Genomic DNA, 23,893 nt, shown 5'->3' on the forward strand with positions numbered 1-23,893 from the left:
CAACTGCTCAATGAGGCCATTGTAATGCAAAAGCCTCCATAGTGGAGTTCCCGCTGTGGCTCGGGGGTTAAGGATCTGGTGCCTCTGTGGGGGCTCAGGTCTCTGCTGAGGAGCAGTGGGTTAAGGACCCAGCCTTGCCACAGCTGTGGCATAGGTCGCAGCTACAGCTGGCTTGGGAACTTCCATATGCTACAGGTGCAACCAAAAAAGAAAAAAAAAAGGCTGCATAGCCAACAGAAAATGGATGAGCAGGAACGTATTGAGCATGACTGTGTTCCAATAAACCTTTATTTACACAGAGGGCTGCTGTGGGCTGGATCTGCTAGTGCTTAGTAGTTTGCAAACCCCTAGTCTCCTGCTGACCCTTGGGTCAATGATTGCAGAAAGGCATGCCAGGCTTCTAAAAACCTCTTCTGCCCAGGGATGTCAGCTAAACCTCATTTCTGCTAAAGAGGATCAGAGGGGTCTGGTTTTTTGGGGGGTTTTTTTTGTGTTTTTTTGTTTTGTTTTTTTTTTTTGTTTTTTTTTTTTGCTTTTTAGGGCCGAACCCACAGCATATGGAAGTTCCCTAGCTAGAGGTCGAATTGGAACTATAGCTGCCAGCCACAGCCTTAGCCACAGCAACAGCAACTCGGGATCTGAGCCATGTCTGCAACCTACACCACAGATGTAAGATCCTTAACCTACAAATGCTGGATCCTTAACCAACTGAGCAAGGCCAGAGATCAAACCCATATCCTCATGGATACTGGTCAGGCTCGTTACTGCTGAGCCACAACGGGAATCTTTCAGAGCAGTCCGAAGTGAGGAGTCAAGACCAGTTGAACCCAAGGCCATGGAGATTTTGGCGCTCTGTGCTGGCAGCATGGGGGCTGCCCTCAGGAGATCAGCTGGCTGGACTGGGGCTGTCTCGGGATTCTCCAGAGAAACAGAGTCAGTAGAATATTTATATTTATGCATCCTTACATGTCTATGTATTTCTCTCTTCTTTATTTTCTTTTTAGGGCCACACCTACAGCATATGGAAGTTCCCAGGCTAGGGGTCAAACTGGAGCTGCAGTTGCTGGCCCATGCCACAGCCACAGCAATGTGGGATCCAAGCCACATCCGTGACCTTTGCTGCAGCTTGTGGAAAGGCTGGATCCTTAACCCACTGATCAAGGCCAGGGATTGAACCCACGTCTCCAGGGACACTATGTTGGATTCTTAACCCACTGAGCCACAAGGGGAACTCCTATTTGAGTCTCTCTGAATCTGAAACCTGATTGTGTCCACCAACCGCACAACTCTCTCAAATGCTACAAGTTCACTGAGCACCTGCCAGGAGTCAGTCACCCATCCTCACCCCCACCCCCACCCACTCCTCAGCTCCCAGGACTGTGCCATCCTGGGCCAGCGGGGAGTAGGGGGCAGGTCCCAGTCTTGGGCTGCCTGCACTAAGGTCACACACTCACCAAGGCTGCCTCCTGGGGGGCTCCTCAGAGCGGAAGGGGGTCAGGGTCCCTCCCAGGGGCTTCCAGCTGGGGGAGCCCGCGGAGGCACCGTGCCCACTGCTTCCTCGTTCTTCTCTTCTGTCCCCCCCAGCTCCTTGCTGACCCCTGGCAAGGGAGTAGAGACCTCACGGAGCCGCCGCGGAGACAGAAAGCCGTGGGCAGCGAGCCAGCCTGCCTGCAGTGGGCGAAAGCAGACACCCAGATAAACCCTGCGGCAGATGGGCATCTCGGGGACCGCAGGGCTCAGCCATAAGTGGCCTAGTTTGGGTTTCTTTCTTTCTTTCTTTTTGCTTTTTAGGGCCACACCCGCGGCATATGGAGGTTCCCAGGGTAGGGGCTGAATTGGAGCTACGGCTGCCATCCTACACCACAGCCACAGCCACTTGGGTTCCAAGCCACATCTACAACCTACACCACAGCTCCCAGCAACACTGGATCCTTAACCCACTGAGCGAGGCCAGGGATCGAACCTGCATCCTCATAGGTAGTAGTCGGATTCGTTTTCCACTAGGCCACAACAGGACCGCCCCGGTTTGGGTTTCTGAGCATCATTAAAATGCAGCCAGAGCCCACAAATGCCTCTTTTGGAATCCAACCCCATCCACGGAGAGAAACGGGGGCCTGACAGAGGGCAGCAGGCAGCATCCTGAACTCGGGACAGAACGGGGACAGGAGGCAGTCAGCACACATTTAATGAGGGCCTGTGAGGTCACATGCGCACGCACGCGCACACACACACACACACACACACACACACACACACACACACGCAGCCGGGGGTCTGGCTTTGTCTTGGGCAACAGCCACTTACATGGCTTTCTTTCTGGCTGGTATCTGACACCACTGTTTCCTGGGAACACAGCGGGCCAGGCACAGGCAATTTCCCCTCTGCCTCTTCCACGCTCCCCAAGAGATCCACAGGGGGCTCTGACTGGCTCTCTGATGCCTGACTTGAGCACACGGGTCTCTGGAGGAACAGGGTCATGGCACTAAGTGTTCAGTGAGGTCTTCCCAGGATGGGACGCAGCCAGCTGTGATTTTCATAGGATCCCGACGGCGTGGTGAAGCAGTAGGAACCCTAGAAATAATTGGCTGCATTTTAAGGCATAGGGAGAGTTGTCAAGGAACCTGACTGGAGCCTGTAAAAGTTAGCAATGGATGCTGCTGAAGTTCCAAGCCTGTGCCATGGGGACAAATCTGTCAGAATCAACCCCACTTCCTTTTGACCATCACACGAATAAATGCCTCTTGGAAGAGGGGGGCTCTCACACCTCCCAGCAATGCCCAGGCACCTCCAAAAACCCAGGAAGGGGGCAGGAGCAGAACCACCCACTCTGTGGTCACTGCTGTAGTGCGGGTTCAATCCCTCATCCAGAAACTTCTGCATGCCACCAACTCGGCCAAAAACAAAAACAAAGACAGGATACAGCGTCACCCACCCTGATGCCCCCAGGCACGTGCTTCCCCAGGACCATGCCCCTGGCCTGGTTCTGAGCGAAGGATGTTGCAGATACAGCCAGTTTTACTGATGGGTCATGAGGGTCCTGGATACTTTCAGAATCGTGGCATCAACCAGAGACGGGGCCAAAGTACAGGGGGTGGAGAGCCGCCCTGACTCCAGGCGGCCAGGGTTCCACTGGGTTCCTTCACTTCTCCTGCCCCCCTTCCCGCTGTCTTTGCTCAGAAAGGGAGAGAAGAGCAAGGAAAAACCGTGACCAGTGAAACTCACCAGCCTTTCCCCGACCCTGCCAGGCCTTAGGACAAGAAACACAGAGCCAGCCCGAGTGCTTGGGTCACGCCGAGAAGCAGCACTGGAAGAAAGGTCTCCACATCAAATCCAGATGCAGCATTCATCCCTGCCAGGGGCCACGGCTCTGCCTTCCCGGCCCTTCTCCAATGCGCTCCGGTGGAAGGCCTGCTCTCTCACAGATGCATGTGACTTGCAGGCAGCGTTTCGGTTACTTTCTCTGCTCTGCCTCTTCTGGTTTGATTTACTCACTAGGGGAAGAAAGTGGCCAGGTCACAGCAGAATTGTTGGGTGTTTCATATGTGGTGGACAAAGGGACCGTTAGCAACCATTTCAGAGCCTTTTCCATATTCTGTGCCTCCTTCGCTCCTCACACCACCATGGACTGATGGTCACTGTCCCTGCTTTCTAGACGCAGAAAAAAATTCAAGAGTTCTCACCATGGCTCTGTGGAAGCGAACTGTATCCATGAGGATGTGGGTTCTATCCCTGGCCTCGCTCAGTGGGTTAAGGATCCAGCGTTGCCGGGAGCTGTGATGTAGGTCACAGATGCGGCTCAGATCTGATGTGGCTGTGGCTGTGGTGTAGACTGGCAGCTGCAACTCCGATTCTACCCCTAGCTTGGGAACTTCCAAATGTGGCCTTAAAAAGCAAAAAAAAAAAAAAAAAAACTAAAGAAAATTCACCAACTAACCCAAGTTTTCATAAAGACGCAGAGTGGGGATAGAGGTTGGGAAGGTGGCAGCATGCTGTAACACTGAGGTCCACCCCCGGGGTTTTCTACTAGGAAAGGGGTATGGGCATCTTCTCTGTATTTAAGGGGCCTTTCCCTGCTGCTTCGATTCAACAGGCATTTATCGTGGGCCAGGAGATGCTGAGAGATGCCAGAAGGTGTTATACTTTTTCCATAGCAGCAGGCCTCCTCTTTGCTGACCGAGCATTTGCAAAGTGCCAGGAGCTGCGCCAGGTGCTGCACCAGGCATGCTGTGTAAATGATCTCATGTGCTCTCCCACCATCACCCTGAAGTTTAAGATCACTCAGCTAGGAGGGGGCCAGGCAGAGATCCCCGAAATAACTTCACCTAAAGGACACAGCAATCACGGGGGAGGAAATGGCTGTGGCCGCTTCATTGGCCATTTGCGTAACTAGCGGCACTACAGAGGGGCTTCCTGGGGGAACCCGGTTGACCGGTGGCACCTTGAGGACAAGTGGAGAGTTGGGTGGCAGGTCTTCCCGGTGCCTGTGATGGAGAAAGTGGTGCTCACATACTGGTCCAGCTGGTGTGTTCCCTGAACACCAGCTATGCACCAGGCAAGCCTTGAGGTTGCACGACCCTCCTGGGGCTTGCGGTCTAGATGGTGGGAGTGGGGGGTGGGGACAGATAAACAAGTCAACAAGCCAAGTGACAGGGCGACAACTGTGGGGATTGCTAAGTGCTATGAAGAAAATCAGGAGTTCCCGTTGTGGCGCAGTGGTTAACGAATCCGACTAGGAACCATGAGGTTGCGGGTTCGGTCCCTGCCCTTGCTCAGTGGTTTAACGATCTGGCGTTGCCGTGAGCTGTGGCGTAGGTTGCAGACGCGGCTCGGATCCCGGGTTGTTGTGGCTCTGGCGTAGGCCAGTGGCTACAGCTCCGATTCAACCCCTAGCCTGGGAACCTCCATATGCCGTGGGAGCGGCCCAAGAAATAGCAAAAAAAAAAAAAAAAAAAAAAAAAGACAAAATAAATAAATAAATAAATAAAGGGAAATTTAAAAAAAAAATTTTAAAAAATCAAATACGATGGTGTAACTATCTCAGAAAACAGGCAATTTCTTTTCTTTTCTTGTCTTATCTTTTTAGGGCCGCACCTGTGGCATATAGAGGGTCCCAGGCTAGGGGTCAAATCAGAGCTGCAGCTGCTGGCCTACACCACAGCCACAGCAACGCCATTCTGAGCCGCATCTTCGACCTACACCACAACTTGTGGCAACGCTGGATCCTTAACCCATTGAGCAGAGGCCAGGGAGTGAACCTGCATCCTCGTGGATACTAGTCAGATTAGTTTCCACTGAGCCATGATGGGAACGGCTGTTTAGCAATTTCTTAAAAAGTTAAGTATACACATGCCATGTGGTCCAGCCATTCTATTCCTAGACATTTACCCAAGTGGGTGTTCAATAACTATTCTTTGAATAAATGAATGAATCTACTGTACATGTCTGTTTGTTTGTTTATTTCCAATTACGGCAAAAAATATATATAACATAAAATTTACCATACTAACCTTTTTTTATTTTCTTTTTAGGGCCACACCGGTGGCATATGGAAGTTCCCAGGCTAGGGGTCTCATCGGAGCTACAGTTGCCAGCCTACACCACAACCATAGCCATGCAGGATCTGAGCCGCGTCTGTGACCTACACCACAGCTCATGGCAACGCCGGACCCTTAACCCACTGAGCGAGGCCAGGGATAGAACCCACATCCTCATGGATACTAGTCAGCTTTGTTTCTGCTCCACTGCAACGGGAACTCCTACCAGCCTAACCATTTTTAAGTGTACGGGCAGTAAGGACCATCTGCATTGTGGTGCCAGGTCACTTTCTTTGTCGAAGGTACGATGATAAAACTCAGCTGACATCGACAAGATTGGTGAGGATCATGAGAAATTTAAACTTGACTTCCAGAACTGTCCTCTCTAAAAATATGACCCTGAAGTCTGTGGAATGTGCTTCATGGGGGCCCACTGGTTCTTCTATAGTCAGGAGAGGTGGTGGCAGGAACTCTGGCTCCTTTGAAAACAGTTTTACTTTATTTTCTTCCTGTGGGCTCCCTCTCCAGGCCCAAGCCTCTGGCCCCAGCTGGTCAGGATGAATGCTGGGTCACTGTGCCCGCTGAAGACACATTCCACAGACCCAGCCTTGAGCTTCATCTGGCTCCAATCTGCTTCCCCCCTCCTTGTCTTGATCCATCCTTTGCATCTCGGCCTGGGCTGTATTTTCCTGTGATGTGGGCAGTGGAGCTGAGCAGCTGAACATCACGCTCCTGGAACCAGACCTCCTTGGTCCCCAGCCCAGTTTCATACCAACCAGTGATGTGCCTTTAGGCAGGCTCTTAACTTCTCTTAACCTCAATCATCTTACTGTAAATCAGGATAAGAACAGCACCTACAGAAGTTCTTGCTGTGGCTCAGTGGAAACAAACCTGACTAGTATCCATGAGGACTCGGGTTCGATCCCTGGCCTCACTCAGTGGGTTAAGGATCCGGCATTGTCGTGAGCTCTGGCGTAGGTTGCAGACAAGGTTCAGATCCCGTGTTGCTGTGGCTGTGGTGTAGGCTGGCAGCTGTAGCTCTGAATCCACCCTACCCCGGGAACTTCCATATGCCACAGGTGCGACCCGAAAAAGCACAAAATAAAATAAAATAGCACCTACAGAGTTTCCACTGGATCAGTGGACAAAGCACCGGGATGCAGGTTCGATCCCAGTCCTGGCACAGAGGGTTAAGGATCAGGTGTTGCCACAGCTGCAGCTCAGATCTGATCCCTGGCCCCAGGTCTGGGAATTTCCATATGCCGAGGGACAGCCAAAAAAGAAAACAAAATTGTAAGAATAGCGCCTACACCGCAGGGGTTGTCATGACTATTTATTAGGAGTGCTTTTCCCACTAACACAAAATAAGTACTTGATAAGGGTCAGCTCTAATCCCTTGTTTGTTTGGCATTTTCTCCTTAAAAGGTGATCACAATCTTATTACACAGCTGCAGACTTGGAGTAAACACCTCTAGGATCTGGCGTGAGTGGGGAACATTTACTAGAAGGAAATCATATAATAATAATAATAATAATATCCACCAGTTGTTGAGGAATTACTCTTTTCTAGGTACTCTGCAGATACCAATAATAAGTACTCTTGAATCACAAAATAGTAGCAGATCCTGATTTAGTGCTTACCGTCGGCTAGGCAACGTTCTAAATATTTTTCACATATTAACAAATCCTAACAACCTTTTGAGGAAATTACTACTCTTATCCTCATTTTACAAATCAGAATCCTGAAGCACAGAGGCAGTGACTTGCTCAGGTTGACCAGTAAGTGGACAAAGTTAGGACTCAGACTCTTGTCGATCTGGTCCAGTTAGTCCCCTGTGCCTTGAATCCCAGACAATCACACCATAGGAAGCCATCTGTCTGGTCTCTAAAGCTTCCCAGCTCTCCGTTACTATGGCCGATGCTGTGCTATTCTGGCCCCTGGGCTGGAGGGCTGTGTCTCCAAAGGGGGCATTCATTTAGGCCAGTGGACCCTGCAGCCCTGCAAAAGTCCCCACACCCACCTAGAAAAATCCTTCCTGGAGTTCCTGCTGTGGGTTCAGAAATTGACATAGTGTCCGTGAGGATACACATTCAATCTCTGGCCTCCCTCAGTGGGTTAAGCATCTGGGATTGCCATGAGTTGCAGTGTAGGTTGAAGACACAGCTTGGATCCCGCATTGCTGTGGCTGTGGTATAGGCCGGCAGCTGCAGCTCTGATTTTACTCCTAGCCCAGGAACTTCCACATGCCACGGTGCAGCCATAAAAACAAAAAAGAAAAGAAAATGAAAAATCTTTTCTTTGTAACTGGAGAGAGTAAGTGTCTTGATATGATCTCAGGACCCACCAGGCAGTTTTTCAGGTTTCTATGTGGTCCCTCCCCTCCTGGAAACAAGAAAAAGCCCTCAGACCAAAGGGGACCCTCTAAATGAAAGCTGGTATTCTCCAAATGTTCTCTGGTTACGGTTGAAGGATGGGGAAGGAAGAAGGATGGACGGACTCTTTGGAGGTGGTCAACAGTCCTTGAGAGAGATGCCTGGTGGAGCAGCCCTTTCTCCCTCCATCCTTTCCGTTCACAGCTGGAGGCAGACGGTGTCTTGATAGAATCTTTCTTCTGGAGACAGGTGTGACTATAGGTTTTCTGCTGGTCTTCCAGCTGGATTTTTTTTTTGAAGCTTTTGTGTGTGTGTGTGTGTGTGTGTCTTTTTTGTCTTTTTAGGGCCGCACCCACAGCATATGGAGGTTCCCAGACTAGGGGTCTAATCAGAGCTACAACTGCCGACCTACACCACAGCCATGGCAACGCCAGATCCAAGCCACATCCATGACCCACACCACAGCTCCTGGCCACGCCGGATCCTTAACTCACTGAGCGAGGCCAGAGATCCAACCCGAAACCTCATGGCTCCTAGCCGGATTCATTTCTGCTGCACCACGACGGGAACTCCTGAAGCCTTAAGTATAACTCAAGTAGGCTTCAACCACTGTGTGCTGATAACAGCAACATCCGACGTGTATTACCCATTTACTAAGTGCCAGGCACTTGTTCTTTAGGTGGGTACTTTAGATTGACAGACTCTATCTTGAACCAAACTGCAGTTAGGCTCCTCTGAGCCCTCTTCTTGACCAGGCCTCCACCCAGCCTTCTGCCTCCAACGTGAAGGAACTGCAGAGCCCAGTGTGAGCAAGAATCCTGCTAAGTCAGTTTAGCCGGAATCCCCCTCTTCTCCCCGCCTCCGCTGGTATCTGATCACCCTCCATATCTGATTAAGTTCCCCATCCCACACACCTTTGATACCTCTCTTCGGCTTGCCTTTAGCAAGAATTCCCCTCCCCCTGAAGTCTGCTCTTGGTGATTTTCCATCCACTGCTGCTCACCCATAAATCCCTGCTGGGCCCCATTGTCCTCGCTCCCCTCCTGTAGTACCTCCGCCCCAATAATTTTTGTTTGTTCAGGTTTTGTTGTTGTTGTTGTTTTGGGCCACACCTGTGAAGTTCCCAGGCCAGGGATGGAACCCCCACCACTGCTGCGACCCCAGCCACAGCAGTGACAACACTGGATCCTTAACCCACTGTGCCACCAGGGAACTCCCCCAAGAGTCTTAAAGTCGTCCTTACCATTTTAGCAAGTGTCAGAATCATTTTTTTCTTCAAACATGAGTTAGTTCATTTATCCTCCCAGGGATCCGAGGAGGTAAGTCACTGTCTCCACTTTCACTGAGAAGAAAGAGGGTGCCCTTAGGGATGAGTCACCAGCCACATCTGTTTGTATCTGGACGTGCCCCCAAGTTCTCCTGGCTGCAGGTGGTCCTATCAGCTCACCTGCTGGGATTTTAATTCGGCTAGAGAATGCGCCCTTGGCGACGTAAACCTGGAGAGTCTCCACCCACCCGGGAACTACCTGCGCGCAGCGAGGTGCTCGGAGGGCGCGAGAAGCCTGACGCCATCTCCTAGCAACGGGGCAGAGGTCACGTGATCCGACTCACGTGGCGCCCAGCCCAGCTGGGGTTGGAGCGGGGGTTGCGGGCGGAGCCGGGCGGGGCGGGGCAAGTTTGTTTCCAGAGTTCGGGGACCAGGAACCCACGCGGTTGCTGCGCAGGTGCCCTCCGACTCGGTCGGGATGGAGCTGCCCGCCGTGAACCTGAAGGTGGCGACGGGCGGGTCGGGGTAGGGGTGGCCCAGCCGCAGGCGGGCGGGCGCGGGGTGGGTCTCCCGGAGCGTGTGGGGAGATTGAACTTTTCAAGTAGGATTTTAGAGGCGAGAGGACCGAGAGTTTGGGGAAAGAGGGGTGGTAGGGAGAAAGAGATTGTACAGGCCCCTGGTGAGAAGGAGGTGGGCAGGTAGACCATAGTAGAGAGAGGGTTCCGGAAGGCCAGCGGGGAAGACGGAGAGGGAACTGGAGGAGGGAAGCGGGGGAAGGGGCCGCCTCTTCCCGGGGCCAGACCGGTCCAGCTAGGAGTGCCAGGCCCCTGAGGATAGCTTTGGCCTGCGCGCCCAGAATTCCCCTGGAGAAAGAGGAACGCAGGGAGGCGGGGGGGTGGGGGGGGGCGCCACCGAGAGCCGGGCTAAACCTTTCACCTGGACCCCCACCCCCACACCCGCCGCCACGTCGGCCTTCTTTGTTGGGCAAATCAAGTTAAAATCAGATGATCCCAGACAAGAGGTTTTTCCAAAGTTTATAAATCCAACATCCTTGTTGCATAAGAAACACAGACACCCAGAGACGTTACTCAAAAGTAGAAAACCCCAACTGTGCGCGCTTAGAAAACACTGAGGCTTCCTGGGGTGTCTTCATTTCCTGAGCCGCGTCCTCAGCGGTCAGGATGCCAGCGGCTGTTCTCCTTTTTCTCCCCACCTCCCCCAGCCCCGTCCGTGCTCCTTGGCTGTGTTTGCCACTGAGAGGCTGAAGCCTTCGGCTTTGGTCGGGAAGGTGTGAACCTTGGACCAGACCTGCCATTTTGGGTCTTGGTGCAGTTTCCTTTGAGACTGAATCCAGGAGGGCCCTCGTACTCACGGGTGACAAAGCATTTAGCCCCTGTGATGCCTGGTACTAAAGGAACCTAGGAGATAAATGACTACAGAACAACACATCATTCATATTTGGGTAATTAGATATGGTCTGTGTGGTGACTTCATAAGGGCAGATTCACTGGCATCCGTAATAACTTCCTTCACCTCCCCAGGGGTTGGGGTGGGGTGGGGTGGGGGGAGACGGCTGGAAACAGGGGGTTGGACTTGGGTTGAAGGTTTAGCTGGGACCACCTTTACATGAAGGCCGCGCTGAGGCTTATTGGTGCCAATACGCAGTCTGTTCCAGGCAGCTCTGTTCCAGGCAGTGTGGGGTTCCGGCCGGGCTGCCTTTTCTCTGATGAGAGATTTGCCTAAAATAATTGACGAGCGGGAATGAGGTGAGAGACAGAGCTGCAGGAGTGGAGAGGGGAGAGAGCCCCCATTCCCGGGCCGTCTGCGCCCCATTGTTTCTTTAATCACATCAGCCTTCTAAGGTTTTTACGGATGGGTGCACTTCGGCTCAGATCAAGCGAGTGACTTGCCAGAGTCCCACAGAGATTAAGGGGCAGGGGCAGGATTAGAAACCTTCAGGGTCTGGCTTCAAAGCCGTGCCCCTTTCTGGCCACCACTTAGAAGTCTTGTGACTTCTGCCTTGACTGTGTGTGTGTGTGTCCCCTGGGAGGCCTTAGTCTGTTTGGGGTCTTTTTTGAGCAAGGCTATGGGCCCGAGAGGCCATACATGGCCACAGGTATGGGCTGTGCGGGCTTTTGGTGCCCAGAGTGAAAGGGCTGGTCCTTCCCTTGATTTGGGAGATAAGACCCCTCATCTCCAAGGGTCTTAGCTGTTAACAGTCAGAGGCAAGTAACAGCTGGGGGTCCTGAACGGCTAGGGTTGCCAGGTAACATCCAGGTCATCCAGTCAAATTTGAACTTCACATCAACCAGAAGTGATTTTTTTTTTTTTTAGTATGAGTGCTTCCCAGGCAATATTTGGAATATACTAGAAAAGTATTCATTATCTGAAATTTAAAATTAACTGGAGGTTCTGTGTTTTCCTTGTTGTTAAATCTGGCCACCCTGTGGAGGGGACAGTGGATCCTTGTTCCCGGGCATCTAAGTGGGATGTTCAGAGCTGCTTGGGAGTTGGGGTGGTGCACCTCTGTGGCCCTGCGCTACCTGCTCCCCCATTTCATACACTCCTGGGCACTGGCTGAAGGGCAGCCTGCCCAGAGGGGCAAGGGTGCCAGGTGAGCAGAAACACTGCCCCAGGCCCTCTGCTCAGTCCCTAACCCAGCCCCATCCGTGGGGCAGATCCTGAGCTGGAGGAATGAAGTGACAAGATTACAGAGCTCTAGACTTGGGTACATGAGGTCTTGTGAGAAAAGGCCATGGGGAGGAGGGTGCAGGGGGTGGTGTGACCTTAGGATTAAGAACTCAGGGGTTCCCATCGTGGGGCAGCGGAAACGAATCTGACTAGCATCCATGAGGATGCAAGTTCAATCCCTGGCCTCGCTCAGTGGGTTAAGGATCCCTTGTTGACATGAGTGGTAGTATAGGTTGCAGACTTGGCTTGGATCTGGCATGGCTGTGGCTGTGGCGTAGGCCGGCGGGTACAGCTCTGATTCGACACTTAGTTTGGGAACCTCCACATGCCATAGGTGTGGCCCTAAAAAGACAAAAAGCAAAAACAACTCAGGAAGCTGACCCCCTAATATAGTCATGAGGTTGGCCCAGTGTGGGGGTGATTATCTGGCAGGCATTGCTGCAAATGTTTCACACACCCCTCCACTTCCCTGGAGCCTCCCAACACCCCTATGAAGCATCATTGTCCCCACTTTACCGAAGAGTGAGCAGCAGTTCTGAGAGCTCCAGTGACTTGCTCGTGGTCACACAGCTCTAGGTCAAGGGGTTGGGATCTGATCCACCTGCTTGGCCCCAGTGCCCACACAGTTAGCCACCACCTGCCTCTGCCTCCCCTCTCGGGCATCCCTGACTGCTGTCCCCTAGCCTCAGCCCTCACAATAGGCCACTGGGGGGTTGCATGGGACCAGTAAAAATATATTTCGTATATTGATCTGTACGGCGACCTCAGGTGTGTCTGGGAAGTCCCACCCCCACCCTGAGGGCCCTCTGGTGGCCACCGAAGGGCCTAAGTCCTGGTCCGCATGACCACTCGGCTTCCCCTTAGCCTTCCTTCCTCCCTTCCATCCAGTCTAACCTGGCGCAGTGCAGGGGATAGAGCTCTGGCTTTGGGGCCAGACAGATGTCGCTGTCTGTCCAAGCCAGGCTTTGCTGTTTCCTAGCTGTGTGGCCTGGAGCAAATTTCTTAACCTCTCTGAATATCCATTTCCTCACCATAGAAAGAACATAAAAATAGGCCCCACCTAAGAGGAGGATCCAGTGGTCCAGGAGGTGGGGTAGCATTTCATTTGCATTAGCATCAAAAGTCAGACCAGATAGACCGATTCTGAGATTTGTATCTGAGTTCCCTTGTTAATAAGCATTACCCTTTGGGCCAATTAATCTCTCACAGCTTCAGTTTCTTCATGAGTAAAACAGGACTAAAACTACCCCGTAGGAGTTCCCGTTGTGGCTCAGCAGGTTAAGGACCTGAGATTGTCTCTGTGAGGATGCAGGTTCCATCCCTGGCCTCCCTCAGCGGGTGAAGGATCCGGCATGGCCACCCACAGTATAGGTCGCAGATATGGGCTCAGATCCAGTGTTGCTGTGGCTGTGGTGTAGGCCGGCAGCTGCAGCTCTGATTTGACCCCTAGCTGGGGAACTTCTTTATGCCACAGGTGTGGCCCTTAAAAGAAAAAGAAAGCTCTACCTCATAGAGTTGCAGAGATGCCGTGGGCCAAGTGTTCAGGTCAGTGTAGACACGTGGCAGACAAGTAAGTCCTCATGACTAGCAGGGGTTGCTGTGGTTGTCGCTGGTACGGGATGCCTGTTCTGCACAGGAGTTTCCTGTTATAGACTGGACACTTCTAGTGACCATCAAGTGCCTGTCCCTGCGGTTGAGGTGTCCCTGTGGGACGCATGGTTGGTAGGTGCTGCCCTGTTTCACAGAGGAGGAACCCGGGGCTCTGGCATCAAAGAACGTGGCCCCTGGACCAGAACCCAGGTCTCTGGCCCCCACTCCAGCCTCCTACGATCCCCTCTGCCTTGGCCCATTGGCCCTTCCCCTCCCCCACTCTTCTGACACACGGGACACTGGCTGGGAGAGGGCCGGGCAGCCCCTCTGGGCTGAGCGTTTTATAAAGAGCCCAGGAGCTCAACCCCTCTTTCGTCCTGCCCAGCCCAGAAAGGGCAGGCTGCTCAGGCCTGTCCTCGGGGCTTCCAGTGTTTTCTGGCTCCAAACGCTTTCCTGCCGTCCCCCCTGTCTTCGTAGCGGTCACATTCACAGACCTATTCTCCACCCCACCCCCTCTTTTTTTGTGCCACAGGCGATCCTCCTGGTTCACTGGCTGCTGACCATCTGGTGAGTGAGTCTGTCCATGTCCAGTTCTGTGTCCACATGTCTCCTGGGTCTGCGTCCATGTGCATCTCATAGTCTTGCCCACACCTTCCAGTCCATTCCAAGACTAAATAGCACCTCTGTCAAAGAGCATCATCAACAAGCTTCCCACCTGCCAAGGATGTCGGAGGGGCGGGTGGTACCCAGAGGATCGCAGGATGGCTTGTCATCATTACAGTCTGCTCTGTCTGTTGAGTTTCTGGGGAGATTTCTCTGCCCAACCAAGAATGGAGACCACTGAGCACCCGCACAGGTGCAGCAGGTGTGAGTTTGGGAGCAGTGATGATCAGGGTGAATGACCTGGGGGAGCAGAGTCAAAGTGCAGGTGTCCTCAGTCACGCTCCCCAAGATTCTGCGCTGGTGAGTCTGAGCTGGGACCCCAGCACCTGCTTTCTCAAAAGCGAAAAATGAGCTCGTAAAAATGACCGACTTATTTCCAGTCACTTATGCTAAAGTGCTTTGCACCTGTTTTCTGTGTAGTACACTCGAGGGAATGTCATTGAAATATAGGCAGCACCCCAGTGCATGCGGGGCCATCTAGGCCGAGTGAATATGGTGGGTAAGAGCATGGCCTCTTTTTTTTTTTTTTTTTTTTGTCTTTTTGCTATTTCTTTGGGCCGCTCCCACGGCATATGGAGGTTCCTAGGCTAGGGGTCAAATCGGAGCTGTAGCCACCAGCCTACACCAGAGCCACAGCAACGCGGGATCCGAGCTGCGTCTGCAACCTACACCACAGCTCACGGCAACGCCGGATCGTTAACCCACTGAGCAAGGGCAGGGACCGAACCCGCCACCTCATGGTTCCTAGTCAGATTCGTCAACCACTGCGCCACGAAGGGAACTCCCAAGAGCATGGCCTCTTGAGCCAGGCTGCCTGGGTTTATATCCCAGTTCTGCCACGTAGCACCTGTGTGACCTTGGGCAAGTTACTTGGCCTCTCTGTGCCACCGTCCCCTCATCTATAAAATAAGGATACTATTAGTGCCTCCTTCTTAGAGTTACTAACACAAATGCACATATATGATCTAATTTAAAGCACTTAAAACTGTGCCAAGTGCTAGTAAAGCCTCTGGGTTATCGATTATTTTGAGTTGACAAACAAAGAAGCAGTTCAGTTGGTAGCAACACCCTGCAAAATAAAAGAGGGTGAGGGGTGTTTTAGAAAGTGGTGAAGTGGTCATTAAAATTGGGCAGTCAGGGAAGGAGTCTCAGAGTTAACGGGTGAGCTGAGGCCAAAATGGCAAAAAGGGACTGAGGGTTCAGGGTAGAGGGAACAGTAAGGCAGCGAATGAGGGTACAGGCTGGGCTCTGTCCCCCGATCCCACAGGACCTATAGGCCATGGTCAAGGGCCAGAATTTTTTTTTTTTTTTTTTTGCTTTTTAGGCCCGCACCCGTGGCATATGGAAGTTTCCAGGCTAAAGGTCAAATCAGAGCTACAGCTGCCGTCCTACACCACAGGTCACGGCAACGCCGGGTCCTTAAGCCACTGAGCGAGGCCAGGGATCGAACCCGCAACCTCATGGTTCCTAGTCGGATTCGTTTCCGCTGCGCCATGACGGGAACTCCAAGAGTCAGAATTTTATTCCAGGAAAACTGTTAGAGGACTTTTAGCAAGGGAGTGACGTCGCTTGATGTACCTTACTGGTCGCTATTTATAGAATGGCCAGGATGGGGCAGGAGTGGAAGTGAGACCAGCGGGGAGAGGCGCTGGTGATAAATCCCCGTAGGAGAGGATGGTTTGGGGATGGTTTGGACCAGGAGGGATTGAATCCGGTTTGGGATCCATTCAGGAGGCAGAGCCAGTGGCATGTGCTGACACTTCCAGTGGTGGGGTGGGAAGGAACAAACATCCCATGGCCATAGACCATGGCCTCTGCTCGTAGGGTCCCTGAGCCCTGGGAGCCGTAGGGAGGTGACCTGTGGGGGGGGCGGGGGCACCTGCGGGACGCCCACCTCCTGACGTGACTCAGGCGCCTCTTCCCGCAGGGGCTGCATTGTGTTCCCGGGCCCCTATGCCTGGGCCAACTTCACCATCCTGGCCTTGGGCGTGTGGGCCGTGGCGCAGCGGGACTCCGTCGACGCCATAAGTATGGTGAGAGCTGGGGAGACGGCAGAATCGGCTTCGGGGTGATTGTGGGCCCTGCCCCATCTTCCCCTTCACCTGCCCGGTCTTCTCTCCCTTCCTTTCCCCATTATTTCCCATCTTCTAGGGCCTCATAAGTTAGCCCGCCCGGGCCTCCGGCCCATGCGTGTGTGTTCACTAGCCTGGCCTGCTTCTCTGCCTGCCTGGCTCAGAAAGCCCGGGGTCTGCTCATCTGTTCCCCCAAGAGCGGCTGTAGGGTGGGCTCCCACTGGGGCCCCAGACCATTCTCCCCACGTGCAGATAATCTGCTTCTAGGGCCCTCTCAGGGAGGGATGTGGCTGGAAGGCCCTGTGAAGAGGGAGCTCCCCCACCTCGTGAGGTCAGAATGTACCCAGTCAGCGGGGCTGCCCCACAGGAGAGCTTCCTGACACCCGCTCAGCCCCGGGTGGCGGTGAGCACAGCAGTGGCCTCTCAGGATGGCCAAGCAGGGATCTCTTTGATGGTAGAGGTGGAGACAGATTCCTAGGGACCTTCCATCTGGGAGATTCTGGACCCAAGTCTTGTGCTTCATCTTGACCTCAAGGATGAGAAGAGATGGGAGGGGGCCGTACCAGAGCCAGCAGGCTGGGCCCACACGGGGTCCCACATCCCTGCCTCCGGCCCCTCCAGCCCCACCATCCCCCGTCGGACATCTCATCCATGGGGTCCTGCCTGCAGGCTTGAGCTGTTTCCCCGCAAGCCCTGAGGACCCAGCAGGGCACCCAGGGAGCTTCCGGTCTGGGATCCCTGGTGGGGGAGCGAGGAGCGTGTGATGGGGGGTGGCAGTGGGCAGCGGGCTCATAAACCCTGATGACATGTGGTCACCCCTGGGCCTTGCGCTTGGCCTGTCTTGCAGTTTCTGGGTGGCCTGGTGGTCACCATCTTCCTGGACATCGTCCACATCAGCATCTTCTACCCGAGGGCCGGCCTCTCGGACACGGGGCGCTTCAGCGCGGGCATGGCCATCCTCAGCCTGCTCCTCAAGCCGTTCTCCTGCTGCCTCGTCTACCACATGTACCGGGAGCGCGGGGGTGAGCTCCTGCTCCACCTGGGTGAGGCTGCTGCCTCCGGCCAGCTCCCCGCCTCCCCTCGGCCTCCACCTCGCCTGCCCCCACCCCAGTCCCTGCCCCAGGGAGCCGACCTTGCCCCCGAGACAGGGCTCCAGGAGCAGGGAGGGTGTGGGCTCTGGGCGCCAGGCTGAAAGATGGACAAGCTTCTGGCCTCTGCCGCAGGATCCCAGTCCCCTCCCCACAACTGTCCCCGCCTGGCATGACCTTCCCCTGGCACACAGGCTACAAGCCAGCATTGGAGACTTGGCCAGGCCCCCGTCTGAGCCCAAATGTGCTTTCAGCTGGGGTTGTGGTCCCTTTCCCCAGGCACCTCCAGGCAGTCTGCGGTCTGAGGCTTGTAGGCACCTGCGGGGCCAGCATCCCCTCTCAGCTCCTGCCGGCCCCTTCTCCGGAGCCCCCTCTCCTGCCGCATGAGGTCTGGTGGCCAAGGGAGAGGTGGCGCCGGCCTGGGCCGTGGGAGCCCCAGCCTCAGCCAGCGCTGAACTGCAGGCACTTTACCTTAGCCCAGCCCCCAACCCCTGCCTGCAGCGTCTCTGAGCTGGTCCCCTTCCCGAGGTGGTCCAGCTGCTTCCTTGTTTTTCTGCCATTCCCGTTCCTTCTTCACTCTCTGAGAGAAGTAGGGAGAGGGGTGTCTTCTGCCTTTCACTCCTGAGAAGAGAGTGGCTGGCGACTAGCAGGGGGCACAGCTGGGCTAAGGGCAGCAGGGGCCTGGGGCCCCCACACTGGCCAACCTCAGACTGCCTAGACCGGCCCTCAGGGGTGGGGTGGGGGGATGAGGAAGCGAGGCTGGGAGCCCTTGGGCTTGTTCGGGAGAAGAGGACAGATGTGCAGGTGCAGGTGGGAGCGATGGGAGGGCCGCCCAGAGCCCCCCAGCTTGCTTGCACCCTCTGGGCTCCCCAGATGCGCCGGCCCTGGAGCTTTCTGGATACAGTGACATGATCAGTATCCACTCTGCAGGAGGAGGAGGGGAGCCCCCAGGCCCAGGACCGGGCATCCCTTGGCCAGGTGTCAGTACACGCTGCTTGGGGGCAGGGGGGGGTGGGCTAGTGGCTAAGAGCCCTGTCTTTGAGGTCATGCCGCCTACCTTTGAATCCTGATGTTCTTGGCTTCTGGCTCTATGACCCCGGCCAAGCCAGTTTATCTCTTTGACCCTCAGTTTCCTCATCTGTGAAGTGGGGACAGTAGGGTTGCTCCCGTAGGGTTGCAGGATTAATAAACAATATATGTTAAAGGTTCGGTGCCTGGGGCTGCAGCCACTGTCACTGTCCTGGTTGCCAGGATGCTCAGCTCTGGCCCTTGTGGTCGGGGAGGGAGAACCTTGGTTTGGCCACAGTGAAACGTCCTAAGTCCTCACCCTCCATTTTTCCTTTCTCTCCATCTCCCCGCCGCCTAGGTTTCCTCGTGCCTTCGCAGGAGCGCAGCGCCTACCAGACCATCGACTCAGAGGTGCCTGCCGACCTGGAGAGCAGGCCTCAAGGCCCCCAAGGATACTGAAGCCGGCCAAGTCCAGGAGCCAGCTTGACAGACCTCCAGGGAGGCGCAGGCGGCATCACCCTCTTTGTACCTCGGGTGTCATTTGTGTCTTGGATGGCCTCCCTTTCTTAGAACTAACATGGGAACGAACCCAGTTTCCCAGCTCAGGGGTTGCCTGAATCAAGTGCCCTGAGAGGCCAGGAGCCCCCGCCCTGGCACACCTGTCCCAGACTCCCCGAGGCCGCTCCTCACTCCAGGAATCATGCTGGGCCCAGTCTGGGAACTGTGGTTGCTTTTGTCACCTCCACCCTAAGTGGCTCCGTGAAGGCCCCAGGCCAAGCTGTGCCTAAGCCCTCAGGCCTCCAAGGGCTTCAGCTCAGGTTCAGGCCCCAGGGAAAGCTTCTCACTGCCTGGTCACTTGGTGCCTGGGGACCCCGGGGCTGGAGGCAGGAGGTGTCTGCAGCCTTTGAGACCCACCACGGCCTCCAGCTGCCTTTCTCAGAGCCATGGCATTAAAGTTCGGGGAATTCTGTAGCTGAGTGTGTTTTGAACCCCTTTTATCTCCCTTCTGGGCGGGGGCCTGGACTTGCCATGCCTGGGAAGTTTTCTCCTGCAAATCCTCAGGACACCAGAGCTTAGGTGCCTGTTCTGCTGTGGCCAGAGGACACAGGGGCTCATGACCAGCTGGGCCTACCTCGTGCTCAGCTCTGGCCTAACCAGGGCCCCAGCAGCGGAGGGCACTTTTCCATGTGACATGTGAGCCTCCAGTTCTCCAAATTCAGACAACTCAGCACTTGGTTTGAATCCTGCTCTGCTACTGACTGGCTGTGTGCCCTTGGGCATCTTAGCCTTCTGACCTCTGTGTCCTCTGGCAAAGGGCTAATGCCTGCCTGGGGGGTGGGAGTAGGGGGTGATGCTGCAGATCAAGTGGACAGTGCCTGGCCTTGGAAGGGTTCCCTAAGTGACAGTGAAGTTGTTGGTGGAGCTGCTCCTTGAGCCCGTGATGATGTTGAGTCAGTGGGTTAGGGGTGACCTCTTCTTGGCAGACCATGTGTCTTGGCCTCAGAACTGACTGGAACACTTGTCTAAAAGTTCCCAGGATCCCATGGCCATGGCCCTACCCCATTCCCACTGGGACGGGTATTGACCACAAGGCCCCAGATACCTGGGCCATGCTGGCTTTGTCCCCAGCACAAAGAGGTCAAGGCCTAGTGCTCAGCCCCCCTCCCCCATTCTTCTGTACCCATCCATCCAAAGAGGTTGAGTGCCTGCCATGCTCTGGGCAAGGACCTGGGGTTACAGGGGTGAGCTCAAGTGCTTACTTTGGGAAGAACAGATATTAAGAGTCCATGGAGTTCCCATGGTGGCACAGCAGAAACAAAGCCAATTAGGAACGATGAGATTGTGGGTTTGATCCCTGGCCTCACTTAGTGGGTTAAGGATCCATGTTGCCATGAGCTGTGGTAAAGGTCGCAGACGTGGCTCCCATCCATTGCTGGGGCTCTGGTGTAGGCTGGCAGCTACAGCTCCGATTAGACCCCTAGGGTGCAGCCCTAGAAAAGACAAGCTGGGATTATAAGAATTGGGCCTTGTTTCTCTTTGACACATCAAAGAAAAAGTTTGTTGAAGGAGCTGAGCTCATTTGGACTAGAGAGATAAGATTGTGAGAACGGTGGGAAGAAGGAGGCAGAAACTGGAGCAATGAGATTTCAAGTGGAGTTTGCTGACCGACAGAATTATCAGGAGCTCTGAGCAGGCGTCTGGAACTCAGGCTCCCCCGCCACAGGGGATGCTTGTTTTTTTAGACAGGGGTCATTTTGTTGAGCCAGGTAGTCTGTGGCCTTGGAGCTATCTTTGTCTTTGGAAACTCATCTGTCACATGGGCCTGTTCGATAAAAAGGAGTCTGTGTCCTTTCAGGCCTTGCTTCATTTTCCACCTAAGAAAGATGACCATTCAGTCACTCCTGGGGTCAAGGAGAGCTCCCCAATTATACATATGCAGTAAGACTCCTAGGGGTCAGAAAGGGAGGGGACACCAGGCCATAATAAGTCCTGATGCCATCTCAGCATCCTTTGCTCTGGAATCCATCTGTGTCAAAAGATGTGTGTGCATACTGGTTAGGGTCCTGTGTCCAGTCAGGTGTGAGAATTAAAACAGGATAATTGGCTAAAGGTAAACAAAGGCCCAGAAGAGCTGTCCTATGTAAGCGATTTAAATCCGCTCTCCGGGAGCGCTACTCATTCAGGGGGACAGTTGCACCCACGCGCCTCTCTAGGGTGTGTGACTTCTTTGCTTCTGACGTTTTAATAAACCACTTCCTGGAGTTCCCGTCGTGGCTCAGTGGTTAAGGAATCCGACTAGGAACCATGAGGTTGCGGGTTCGATCCCTGGCCTCGCTCAGTGGGTTAAGGATCCGGCATTGCTGTGAGCTGTGGTGTAAGTTACAGACATTGGCTCGGATCCCTTGTTGCTGTGGCTGTGGCTGTGGCGTAGGCCAGTGGCTACAGCTCCGATTGGACCCCTAGCCTGGGAACCTCCATGTTGCACGGGAGCAGCCCAAGAAATGGCAAAAAGAAAAAAAATCATTAAAAAATTATAAAATAAACCACTTCTGCATGTTCTCTCCCACATGTTCTACTGTGACCTTAACAATGAAATTTACACCTGTGTCACAGTCTTTGCCTCCTTGAAACATGCTTGCTTTCAACAGGGGGCAAGGATCAGGGCAAGTATCAGGGCAGTTTTGCTTTTAGCCTCTAGCTGATCTGGTGGCTAGGACTCCTGGTTTTCATCCAGGCTGCCCAGGCTTAATTCCTGAGCAGAAAATTAAGATGTCTCTGCAGGAGTTCCCGTCATGGTTCAGTGGAAATGAATCTGACTAGGAACCATGAGGTTGCAGATGTGACCCCTGGCCTCGCTCAGTGAGTTAAGGACCTGGCGTTGCCATAAGTTGTGGTGCAGGTTGCAATGGGGCTTGGATCCCACATTGCTGTAGCTGTGGTGTGGGCCAGCAGCTGCAGCTCCAATTCTACTCCTAGCCTGGGAACCTCCACATGCTGCAGGGTCAGCCCTAAAAAATAAAATAAAAAGGAAAAGAAAGAAAAAAAAATCTCTCTCCAAGCCATCACTCACTGCCGTCTCTCCAAGATCAAGTTCATATTTTACTCTAGTATCTGACATTCTAGAAACCGTCAACCACAGGAAATAAATTCTTGTCTCTGGTCTCTCACTGGCAGGCCTGAAGTCACTTATCTAGTTGGCAAATCTTGTATTTCTTGTTTTCACAAAACTCCAGATGAAGAAGCCAGAGAAATGGCCCCAAGAATATCACCCTGTTTTCCTCGTGGCCGAAGCTGGACCAGAGCTGGGGCCCCTGCTCCACTCCTTTGCCTCAGGCCCAACCGCAGTCTCTAAATCAGCCTGGAAATTCCAGTTCTCAGAGCCTCCCTCCCAACCAGTTCTGGAGCCAGCGAGTCTCGGTTTTAACCCTGGCTGCAGCCCGTGACTGGCCGTGTGAGAGTCCCTCAGCCTCCCTGAGCCTCTGTTGGATAAAATGTTACAGCTCACGGCCTGTGTTACTGTGATAATTACTCAGAGGGAGGATTGAGCAAGTAGGGAGAAAAAAGTTTTTCTCAGTCCTCCTAGGGTCCCTGGCCAGGTCTGACAATTAAACGGACAGAAGTAGCAGCAGAGAGGCGTACCAAACTTCACTGAATTTTTATGTATACAAGAGAAGGGAGGTGTTCTCTGGGGGTGCAGTGGGTTAAGGACCCGGTATCGTCACTGTAGTGGCTCAAGTTGCTGCTGTGGCCTGGGTTCGATCCCTGGCCCAGGAACTTCCACGTGCTGTGGGTGCAGCCAAAGAAAAGAAAAAGAGAGAGAGAGAGAATGGAGACCCAAAGCTGTGACCAGAGCAGGAAGCTTTTAGACAAAGAAACAAGTTTGTGAAGAATTGACAAGACAGAGGGGTTTGGGCTTGGGGTTGTCAGCGGTAAAGAAATAACTAGGAAGATAAGGGTTCATTTAACAGGGTTTGTTTAAACGGATTTCTCAGCCATAAATTCCCTGACATTGGTGATAAGAATGCCTTCTTTCCTCCTGCTGCAGGGAGGGTGCATTTCGCATGGGCGTTTTATGACCTGTTCCAGGGAAGAAGGGCAGGAGGTGGAGGAGGGCAGAGCGATTTTTCTGCTTCTGCTGGTTTTTTAAACTGCTTTAGCTTAAAATATTCAATATGCCAAGGTGCCATAGTTTGGGGTAGTATGTCCTGAACCCCGTCATCAGTCAGACCATGTATTTATCTATACAGGTATTATTAATTTTAAAAACATCTATTGAGTGCTTTCTACACGCCATCAAAAGATTGAAAGAAATCGGAGTTCCTGCTGTGATGCAAAGGGATTGGTGCCATCTCTGTAGCTCTGTGGCGTAAGCTGCAGATGCAGCTCGGATCCAGAATTGCTGTGGTTGTAATGTAGGCCAGCAGCTACAGCTCTGAGTTGACCCTGGGAACATCCATTCGGCAATAAAAAGAAGAAAGAAAAAAAAGAAAAAGAAGAAGGAACCGATCCCATTGTGGCTCAGTAGTAATGAACCCAACTAGTAACCATGAGGATGCAAGTTTGATCCCTGGCCTCGATCGGTGGGTTAAGAATCCAGTATTGCTATGAGCTGTGGTGTAGGTTGTAGTATAGGCTGGCAGCAGTAGCTCCGATTTGACCCCTAGGCTGGGAACTTCCATACGCCCTAAAAAGAAAAAAAAAAAAAGAATGCAATTACTAAACAATTGAAACCAACTTGAGACTTTCACCCTCCTGAATGCACACCATATGCTGTCTAACCTGTTGATTCTTTTCCCAGATAAAAAGAAGTAAGAATGGGAGTGCCCATCATGGCTCAGTGGTAACGAACCTGACTAGTATCCTTGAGGACATGGGTGTGATCCCTGGCCTCGCTCAGTGGGTTAAGGATCCGGCGTTGCCATGAGCTGTGGTGTAGGTTGCAGATGTGGCTTGGGTTCTGCGTTCCTGTGGCTGTGGCGTAGGCTGGCAGCTGCAGCTCCAATTTGACTCCTAGCCTGGGAATTTCCATATGCTGTGGGTGCCACCCTAAAAAGACAAAAAATAAAAAATAATAAGTAAGAATGAAGAATTAAGCAATTAAAAAAT

At 53.3% G+C, this 23,893-nt stretch overlaps 1 protein-coding gene across 6 annotated transcripts; it reads left to right on the top strand.

Annotated features, from left to right (window-relative positions):
• Positions 1–9,575: 9,575 nt before the first annotated feature.
• Positions 9,576–21,330, top strand: AGTRAP (angiotensin II receptor associated protein). 6 transcript variants are annotated; one of them, NM_001445403.1, is given in 5 exon segments: positions 9,576–9,679; positions 13,988–14,022; positions 16,046–16,151; positions 17,038–17,233; positions 18,645–21,327. In NM_001445403.1, coding segments are annotated over 5 exon segments (465 nt in total). In that variant the 5' UTR covers positions 9,576–9,652; the 3' UTR covers positions 18,746–21,327.
• Positions 21,331–23,893: the final 2,563 nt, after the last annotated feature.

This window comes from Sus scrofa, chromosome 6, assembly GCF_054392235.1.
Source record: "Sus scrofa isolate SSC_HxYL_T2T_F1_AM1 chromosome 6, Sscrofa_HxYL_maternal_Yorkshire_Landrace_v2.0, whole genome shotgun sequence".
Lineage (NCBI taxonomy): Eukaryota > Metazoa > Chordata > Mammalia > Artiodactyla > Suidae > Sus > Sus scrofa.